This window comes from Lycium barbarum, chromosome 4 (assembly GCF_019175385.1).
Source record: "Lycium barbarum isolate Lr01 chromosome 4, ASM1917538v2, whole genome shotgun sequence".
NCBI classification, from domain to species: Eukaryota; Viridiplantae; Streptophyta; class Magnoliopsida; order Solanales; family Solanaceae; genus Lycium; species Lycium barbarum.
In genome coordinates, this window is record NC_083340.1 from 4,139,832 (window position 1) to 4,149,616 (window position 9,785).

Genomic DNA, 9,785 nt, shown 5'->3' on the forward strand with positions numbered 1-9,785 from the left:
TCTTTTCTTCATTGCGACAAAGTTCTTAGCTTTCTGCATTTACTATGCTATTATGTTATTTATTCTCAATCAATATTGAATTCAATTTCAATGGTGAATTGGATGGTCCCACTATTACCATATTTAATCTGCTCCAAGGCATTTAATCTGCAAAGAAGAAGAAGGGGGAGCAAAACTTTCATTTTAATTGGATACCGGGTGTGGATATGAATTTTTTTAATGGATACCGGATTATGGGTTGAATTTTAATTAATTAAGAGATAATTTAAAATAGATCAATAGGATGATGACACGTGTCCCTTCATTAAAACGAGGGGTATATTTGAGCCAAAGTATAATGGCAGGGGTATATTTGAACCTAAAGTATAACGGCAGGGATATATTTGAACCCAAAGTATAACTAGGGGTATATTTGACCCTTTTCCGTTATCTTAATGATAAGATGAAAATTTAAATTAAATTATTTTAAAATTTTAAAGTACGTATTTTTTCAATAAATTAATATATAGACAATGTAGAGAATTTAGAGATGTCAATTAGGGAAAGAAATAGTGAGGCAGCGGGTCATAAGATACTTTGATTTGAATTTGACCCACTAATTTCAGATCTGTTTCCTCCCGCCTCAAACTATTTCACATGCACCCCACCTTATTTTACTCTTTTATCCTTACTCTTACACTCTATCTTGCTTTGACCAAAATACCCTGACAAAAAGAATTAAAAAGAGGGTTACAAATGAAAAAATAAAAACAAAAAACGTAGCAATTTATGTGCCACTCTGTCCGCCTGACATGATGTTTGACTGAACACATAATTTATGTGCCACTCCGTTCGCCTAAGATGATGTTTGATTGAACACATAATTTATGAAGGAAATTAGATCTCTTGGCCTCTTACAATTTGAGTAGAAGAAAATGTCTTTTTCAGATCACTTATGTGTAAAAAATGAAGATCTCTTTCAAAATTATCATAAAACTAAAAAGAGTTTATAAAGGGCCAAAAATCCATTTCTCCCTAATTTATGAATGAGAACTTTTTGATAAATATGAGGTTTAAAATTAAATTATTTTAAATATAGAATGATCTTTAAACATCACCATATCTACTATTATCACACAACAATTACCCACACATTATATATCCACCTTATAACCATCAATGCCAACCATTATTAGTGTTGCATTGCTAGCTTTTAGAGTATTTAAATTTAAAAATAATACTCATTAAATATGTATTCAAATTTAATCATTTTAACCTGCATAAAATAAATACGGCCTTAGTTTATTCCGTCTTGATAAATGGAAGACACATAATTGCTTCTCAAAAGAAGGATTTTTTTTTACGGCAAGTTAAAGGAGCATTATTATTCATCACTCAATTACTTGGTATATGCTGGACCACACTACCACACTTACAATTGTATACAACTATCGAATTAAATTCCTTACCAAATCAGCTTAGACACATTTGAATCTTAAGATAACTACATCAAAGAATTCAACCAAAAGAACCACGTAGCAGATAACTTCTACACTTCTATTCATTTGTTTTAATGCCATAATATATAATCTATCATTTTACTTGTTCACTATATTAAAAATAAATTTTCACTTCTAATTATCACTTTTAGCATATCAAGAGAAAAACATATTATTTTTCATGTTTTATTCTTAACATTAATTACTTATTTCCCAAATCATTTCTTAATACCTAAGACTAAACATAAATTAATATGGTATTATAGCAATATACCCATATCAATTATTGTATTTTAAAGAATGTGCAAAGTCAAACTAGATAAGTAAAAGTGAACGGAGGAAGTAATTGCATATGTTGCTGAACTCAAGCCCGAAAAAAGGAGGAGGGTTGCTGTAAGTTGACAGGCAGCGTAAAACTTGTCAATTCATGATGAATCTCTATAATATTCACTTTTATCTTTATTTTTATTTGGTGTGACGACAAGATGGATTAAGCTTAAGAGGAGTAGTGAGGATTCGTATAGTCGACCCAATTGTTTGAAACTGAGGAATAATTTTTGCTATTGTCATAGTATGCATAGATTACAGTAGATCTAGAAAGGACGCGTTAAAGAAAATTGAACCAAATAATATATACTAGAAACTCATGAGCAACTTGAGATTATATAAATGGTTCCATGTCTGGAAAGTATCCACCAAAGTAGTTCCCCTGAAACCATTACTTGCAACTGTCCCTTTCCCCATTAAAGTTCCTTGGACTTCACTTCAAAAACTTAAGGCCATTTAGTGGTTGATAGTGAAATGAATGAATTCTTCAGAAAATAAATTATATCATTAGTAATTGCCACATTTTGATGTTATAATTTTGTGCTCTCTCGGGTGAAAGGAAAGTTGTGAGTCACTTGGGCAACGAATTTTTCCATTTAGTTGATTCTAATCATCTTCTTGATCGAACAATTTAAACTAAGAAAACTGATAAGCTCACTTTAGGATTGTCTTTTACGCTAAATAGATGTAGTTCAACGTGTTAAATAACGATTCCTCTTCTAGAACAGTGACAACTATTCTGATTCCCTTTTACAAACCAAAATTATATATCAATTACATATTCAGGCTGATTTATCTATTTTATATTTGGTAAATAAGCTGATTTTATCTTATTGTATTTGGTCAATGATATATCTTGATATAGCACCTTGATATGTAACAACACAATCTCAAATGGTGATTTTTTTTCCATGTGTTTTATGTTGTTTTATTTATTGAGGGGCAAACTTGTCTAATACTCCAAGAATCAAGGATCTTGATGTAATTGCCTCTTTGGAGGGATCTGAAATCTAGTACATTCAATTCACCATTAATAAAAAAAGATTATTGTAATTTGGGAAATCACCTTGATCATAATAATCCTGTCCCATATTAAATTTGAACAAAATTATTAAATTAGCATAGAAAGAGCCAAGAGAAAACAGTATCTGCTATTCCCAATAAAATATAATAATCCTTGTGCAGTGATTCCTCCAATTAATAATTGGGCTGTCCCCTCCTTGTTTTACAATATTACCCCTAAATAAAGTTTGATTAGTCCTTTCTTCAAGGCTAATATTGGAAATTTGCCATCTTGAATGTGCCTAAAACAGTGTCCTAAAAAGTAACATTGAAGAAAGTGAAAGAAGGCAAGAAAGAAAGGCCACTACAAAGAAAAAACTCACACTAGACTACTAGAGGCAAACTAGAACAAAGAAACACAGCATGAAAGCATATGATGATGAGTCCAAGTTAGCTTTTTTAGTGGACATATAGAGCAGCTTGGCAGCTCTTTTGTCTCTCATGTGAGAAAGAGAGAGAGTTTCACTTAGTACATTTTGTTACCCCACTAACCTTTTTTTTGCTCCCAGTGTTTATCTCTACAACAAGGCATGCTTTCTCTTTTTATTGATTTTTTTTTCTTTTTTAAAAAAATTGTGGTTATTAACTCATTATATGGTGTAACTTTTTGTGGGTTGGTGCTAATTGTTGTTATTCTTCTTTTACCAATGTACTTTTCTTGATTCTTGGAGAAATATTAAGTAACATTTTAAGTCAGAAACTGAATGCTCTTTAAGCACTGGTTTGGTATCTTTTCTTTTACACCTGTTGGAGAATATATGAATATGAAATGTGCTTTCTTGGATGAGACTTTGTGCTTAAGAGAGTACATTACAAGAAATGATTGCTTCTGCTAGCAGTTTGTTGAGTTTTTCTTTTGCTTCACTTCTCTAACACCAAGTGGGGTATGGTAATGGACTGTTTTCATGAGCAGATGTGCCTTCTATTTCCTTTGGATGCAAGTGTTTTAAGATTTGTTTTACAATAAATTCTACTTTTTTTCAATCTTCTTGAGTCACATTAGGGGATTCATAGTTCACTGGGGTTGTGGGATTTCTTTGTTTTGTTGCATTGGTTTCAGTAAATTGGAGCAAAGTTAGCACCTTTGAGGGTTTTTAGTTCTAAACAATGGAATTTATCATTAGGCTCCCATTGAACTTGTGCATTTGCTAGTCCATTAGCTTTGCTCAGCCATCTTGTTTTCAATTTAAAGACATGGGTATGTCCTATCTATTTCTTTTTGTTGTTGCATATTCTCAGTTTTGCAACTGAAACACATGCCAGCATTGTGGTTTCTTGGTTTAGAGTCTTTCTCTTAGATCTAGTTGTTTGCTTTATCCTGAACTTCTGTTATGTTGAAGGCATGTTTGGAATCTTGGAGTTGTGAAAATCCAATCTTTACGTCAAACTTTACATATTTCCAATTGGTTTAGTTCATAAAAATGTTTCCCTATAAGATGTTTGTCCAATAAATTTCAAAATCTTCTGTGATTAATTGTATCTCTCTGATGTTTGCCTATTACCTTGTTCTTAATAGGTTGCAGATCTACTGATATGACTAAATATGGAGTTGGAATTCGACAAGTATTGTGTTGTAGATGGAAGTCCTACAACTGTGCTTCCATCTCCGCGACACCGTCTAAAAGGTGAAAGGAGAAAAAGCAAAGGCGGCAGCAACAACAACAACATACCCAGTCTAATCCCAAAAGTGCGGTCTGCGAGGAGAAAAAGCAAAGGAAATTCCATAAATTCCAAATGCAGCAAAGAAGTATTGTCTGTAGATGATGACTTCACTGAGATAAGCTTTCATCGGTATCGTAGCGTGTCCTGTAAAGATGCTCCATCAAGGAAATTGCATTCGGAAGGAAATGATATCCTAAAGAGGGGCTCTGTCTATCAAAGTTCTAAAGATGTTACGCGCGTCAAGAAAACTGATGCTGTTGAGGAAAGAAGAAAAATCGAGTTCTCTAGGGGCAATGACACTGCATTCTCATTTGGCATTGTTGATGTTTTGTGTGGTCCGGATGAGGATAATTCACGCATAGATAGCTCTATAGGAAGTTCTTTAAATTCTGATGATAGAGAAAACAAAAGGGCTCAAATTCCACTAAGACAGTCAGCTCAGGATTCAAACATAATGTCTCAATCAGTTGTTGATCGTCTACGTGAAGTTAACAGACTAACGGAGAGGGATCCATCTGCCTCATTACCCAGATCGTTGTCTGCAAAATTAGCACTACCACATTCGCCTGCTCGATCAGAAAGTGATAGCTCCCGTACCCCCAGCCAAAAATCCCGTTTCAGCCCTATCCGAAAGATGTTTGATCCATTTGGTAAATCTAAGTCTCTGAAAAGTCCATTGAGTTATACTTTCGAACCTCAGCTTGTTAATGTCAGTAGAGGCAGAGCAGTTCATAAATCTCTATTGCATGATTTCTCAACCATAGCGGAGCCTTTGGATTGTGATCCTCAGTCTATGAAGAAAGAGATCCATAACTCGAATGTGCAGAGTTTACCAGCTCATTTACATGGCTTGCTCAGATCGGATAAGAAAAATGGATTGCCCTTTTTTGATTTCTCAGTAAAGTCTCCTGAAGATAGTTTTGTCGCAAAGTCGTGGAAAGTGGAGAATACCTTGAATTGGGTGTACACATTTCATTCTGTTCATCACAAAAGGAAGAGCAATGCTAGTGGATGGGGATCGAAAGATAGCGTTAAAGAACCTTTGTTGGTTGGGCAGATGCAAGTTTCCTGTTATTTATGTACAGACTTAAAAAATGCTGGAAATTGTGACAACTCAATGGTGACTGAGTTTGTCTTGTATGATACAGCCCATTCAAGAAAAAGAGTTTCTACGCAAGATAGTTCTTGTTCTTCCCCTGATGTCACTAATGCACATAAGGCCTCTGATGAAAAATCATCTGGAGCTAATTGTGAAACTGAAGAGGTACAAATGCAATCACAGGTTGAAATTGCAGCCATTGCTATAGAGGTACCATTTGAAAAGAGGGAGAGTTTAAAATTCAGGAGTGGGGATGCAAAGGCTGATCAGCAACTTCCAAACTTACTGGATCTCTCTGTGGTTGAGCGAAGAATTGGACCTGAAGCTACTGTGGGACCTGCCAAGGTGAACGTTGTGATCCCTTCGGGACACCATGGTCTTCCAACTACTGAAAGTCCTGGTCCTTCTCCCTTGTTGGATAGATGGAGGATAGGCGGAGGTTGCGACTGTGGCGGCTGGGACATGGCATGTCCGCTTTACATATTTGGTAATCCAAATATTCACATTGATGATAACCGTCCTCTGGTGGAGAGTCAGCAGCCATTGGAACTTTTCATTCAGGTAATATTCTTGTTTCCTAAACATGTCTGATAGGCATTATGTTAAAGAATTTTTTTAGACCTTGGCGATCTTGATAGACAGGAATCAAGTAATTAGTCCTGCTAATTGAGCATTCCTTGTGAAAGGGCAAGAGAGATAGATAGGAGAGTAGGAATTGGGAACCAATGCACCAACTTAACTTTTTATTGAATAGACAGAGAAAGGTGCTCTTCCTGAAGACTAATGAATATATTAGCACTGCAAGGGTAGGAATAATCATAGTCAATAATTGTAAAAGAAGACTCTTTATATTATACGTTTAGGGTAATAATAAACTTTACTGCAAAGTCACCTTGAAGAAGAGGTGCATCCCCATCTCTTCGGTGTACTTATATCCGGCTTCGGCCTTTCCCTTGTTGAGTCGTCTTCACTTCTTTTGAGAAGACTGTTCAAGGGTAAGGTCATTGTTCCGATCTTTTATTATGTTCAACTGGCGTTCTAAAAAGGGTTTCTGTTCTAAGCAGTGAGAAGTAAAATGAATATAATGTTTAGAGCTCAAGTTTCTCATTAGTAACAATGATAACTTATCTAGTGTAAGCTGTCAAAATAATGATTTCATTATTCACTAGCATCAAGGTTTAAATTCATCATCATTTCTCATGTTATTCCTGGAGGTTGAGATGATAGGCAACTATATCTGCTCGATTAGTACTGATAATGCTTTGTCTCAAGAGTGTCTTTTCCTCATCATTCATTGTTTCAAACTGTATTCAGGGAAGAAAGGATAAAGCTCCAGCATTGACGATGACACTTAAGGAGGATGGGCAATATTCAGTTGATTTCCATGCTCAGTTATCAGCATTACAAGCATTCTCTATTTGTGTCTCAATTTTGCATTCAATGGAAACCTCGATTTCCGTGGGACGAGAGAACAACATAGAATCTTTGCAATCCAACACGTTGAGGGTGTTTGTTCAAGATGACATTAAAGGCTTGATTAATGCAGTCAGAGAGGAAAAGAAACAGAAAGTACACAAGAAAGTAGAGCAAGTTTTCCCGTCTTTTGTGCTCAATCCACCATTCTCTCCAATTGGTCGAGTATAGTCTTGAACGAGAACGACTCACTCAATATATTGGAGTTCAATACAAAAACTGGCTGCTTTGTGAACTTGAGATCATCCGGATGCAACCCTTTTGTGCATGAAATTTCGAGAGGAACCAAGATACGAATGGTGTACACAAGGAGCATGCTCGAGCTTGTCAAAATCTGATATTCAGCCGGATGATCCATGTATTTTTTCTTTTGGAATAGGGTCAAAATCTTAGAGATGCCACAACACCACACTGTTTATATTGTTAGTTGATAGGGAGGGCATAGGAATCTCATTCAATATTTTTCAACTATACAAAAATTTCTAATATAAACTTAGCCTACTTGTAATTTTTTTTATGATGGCCACAAGATGCTGAAGGAAAGAAAGTCATAAGGGAAGTTTGAACACTTTGTTGTATCAACTAAGTGGTACATTTTTCTTTGAGAGCTTCATGTAAATATTACCATTTTGGATAATAAATAGCCCTGGGGCCACCTAATCACAACTTGCAATTTTGGTTTGGACTTCAGGCTTTTTGTACAATCAAAAGCTTTAGCTTTTCATGAAATGCACATTATGGCCAGTATGAATCCAAAAGATTCACATTCTTGGAGAAGGATTTTGATTTTCTTACTGTTGTTGGAAGGAAAACATTATCCTTACAGTAATTTTTTGAAGAGAAATCGCCGTTGCCAGGATCAAACCCAGGTCACCCCGTGACAGGCGGGAATACTTAAAACACTATACTACAACAACCTTCTTGGAAGTACTGTCTATTTTCGTAATTTTATATGCTTATATTTTGAGAACTTGATGATACTAAAGTCCAGTGAAATACATTGTATATGGGAGCTGGAAAACTCTTCAACATTTGTTTTCAATAAGATTATAAAAATGCAAACGGTCTTGGAGAAATATCATGTTTCCATCATAGTATAGACCATTGGAGGGAAGAGACACAAAAGACATCATCTCTAATAAGAAGACCACTACACTTATATGAAGTTGGATTTGTTCATGATATGATAAATGAGTTGATTGATTCTGGATTTGAAGGTTATGACTTTACATGGACTAACATAATGGTGGAAGCGAATTTAAGATTTTAAGTTAGTGAATGCGGATGTTATTACCTACTTTGAAATGTATTCATATTAAGGGGAGTCAAAAAGAATAAATATGTAGTTGTCCAAGATCAAACACGTGAGCTTAGGGGATGCTTGCAATCCCTCAGCCATTGCACCAAACCTTTAGCTTGTGCTAAGAGGTGTCAACACTGGGTATATATATCTATAGAACCAAAATTTCACCTATCTATACAACGTAATTTAGATAATTTCTCGGCAAAGGGGTGTCGCTTGACACCCATCAGGGAAGGGTGGCTCCACCCTTGGTATCGTGAATGGGAATGTTATTACCATATGTATTTGTAGGGACAGTAATATAGAAGGCAGAGAATAAAGCTCAAGAATAATGAAAGAAAATCGCAATTACATACTCTATAGTTAGTTTTATGAGTAAAAGTTTTCACCGTATGATGATTTTTTGGACTAATATTCTCACGATGGTCATCTGAGGTAAGGGAAAAAAAGAGGAAAAAATAAAAAGATTGTGAAAAATAAAAAGATAAACGCCGTTGCCGGGGATCGAACCCGGGTCACCCGCGTGACAGGCGGGAATACTTACCACTATACTACAACGACTTTGTTGTGAACTACCGTTAACTAATAATACATTAATGGTTTTCATTTTTATTTGTCTTCATTTGAATCCATGTAAAAGACATCTGTGTAAAAATGAATAAAAGTTATGTTAAGGTTGCGTCAAATTTTCTTACTACTGATTCTGCCCCGACATGTCGACATATTCCAGTTAGGTCAAAGTGTTTCATGCTCCAGTTCTTCCTTTAAGACTTGGTTGGCTCTTCTGGGCACTTGCACAATTTCAGGATAGTTGAGAAGCTCATGGTGATAATTGTGTAGCTTACTTGAAGTGGAGCCCTTATATATTTTTGTACTGCTTGAAGCAGAGAATGTGTGATTGTATGAGGTCTTTTCTTCTTTGTCCTCTTTCCTTCATTTTAAAGTTCTTGAGGACTTGAGCTACTCTACCTTCTACATAGTGATTTTTGCTTGCGTTGGCCGTGATTTTTTCCACTAAATTCGTGTATTCGCTTTCCAGAGGTGAAATCTTCTAGTTCTTCCTATTTGACCCGAAACCGATCGATCTAGCCATGAGCAGGTTGAAGAGAGCTCTAACAGGACTTGGAGGACCGAACCCACGTATGTAGCAAAATACGGGGATGACTTGTGACTAGGGGTGAAAGGCCAACCAAGATCGGATATAGTTGGTTTTCCGCGAAATCTATTTAGTAGAGAGTATCATCTATTGTGTTTCCAGATTTCTTTCTCGATTATTACATCTGTCTTGTTTTTGATATATGCTAGTTCCTAACAAGTTAATTAAATAAAAGAAAATTATATGTTATTTGTTTTTTCGCGGGAAAATCCTTGGTTTACCTTG

At 35.4% G+C, this 9,785-nt stretch overlaps 1 protein-coding gene and 1 non-coding gene across 6 annotated transcripts; one reads left to right on the plus strand and one right to left on the minus strand.

Annotated features, from left to right (window-relative positions):
• Positions 1 to 3,154: 3,154 nt before the first annotated feature.
• On the plus strand, positions 3,155 to 7,761 carry LOC132634901 (uncharacterized). 5 transcript variants are annotated; one of them, XM_060351044.1, is made up of 3 exons: positions 3,155 to 3,395; positions 4,384 to 6,189; positions 6,943 to 7,761. In XM_060351044.1, the coding sequence occupies exons 2-3, from the start codon at positions 4,411 to 4,413 to the stop codon at positions 7,270 to 7,272; spliced, it is 2,109 nt and encodes a 702-aa protein (XP_060207027.1). In that variant the 5' UTR covers positions 3,155 to 3,395; positions 4,384 to 4,410; the 3' UTR covers positions 7,273 to 7,761. The 5 variants fall into 5 exon arrangements, with proteins under 5 accessions (XP_060207027.1, XP_060207031.1, XP_060207028.1 ...); XM_060351048.1 differs by having other exon boundaries at positions 3,168 to 3,310; XM_060351045.1 differs by lacking the exon at positions 3,155 to 3,395 and adding an exon at positions 3,450 to 3,756.
• Positions 7,762 to 8,893: 1,132 nt separating this feature from the next.
• Positions 8,894 to 8,965, minus strand: TRNAD-GUC (transfer RNA aspartic acid (anticodon GUC)). Its single transcript has one exon. It is a non-coding gene; the product is annotated as a tRNA-Asp (tRNA).
• Positions 8,966 to 9,785: the final 820 nt, after the last annotated feature.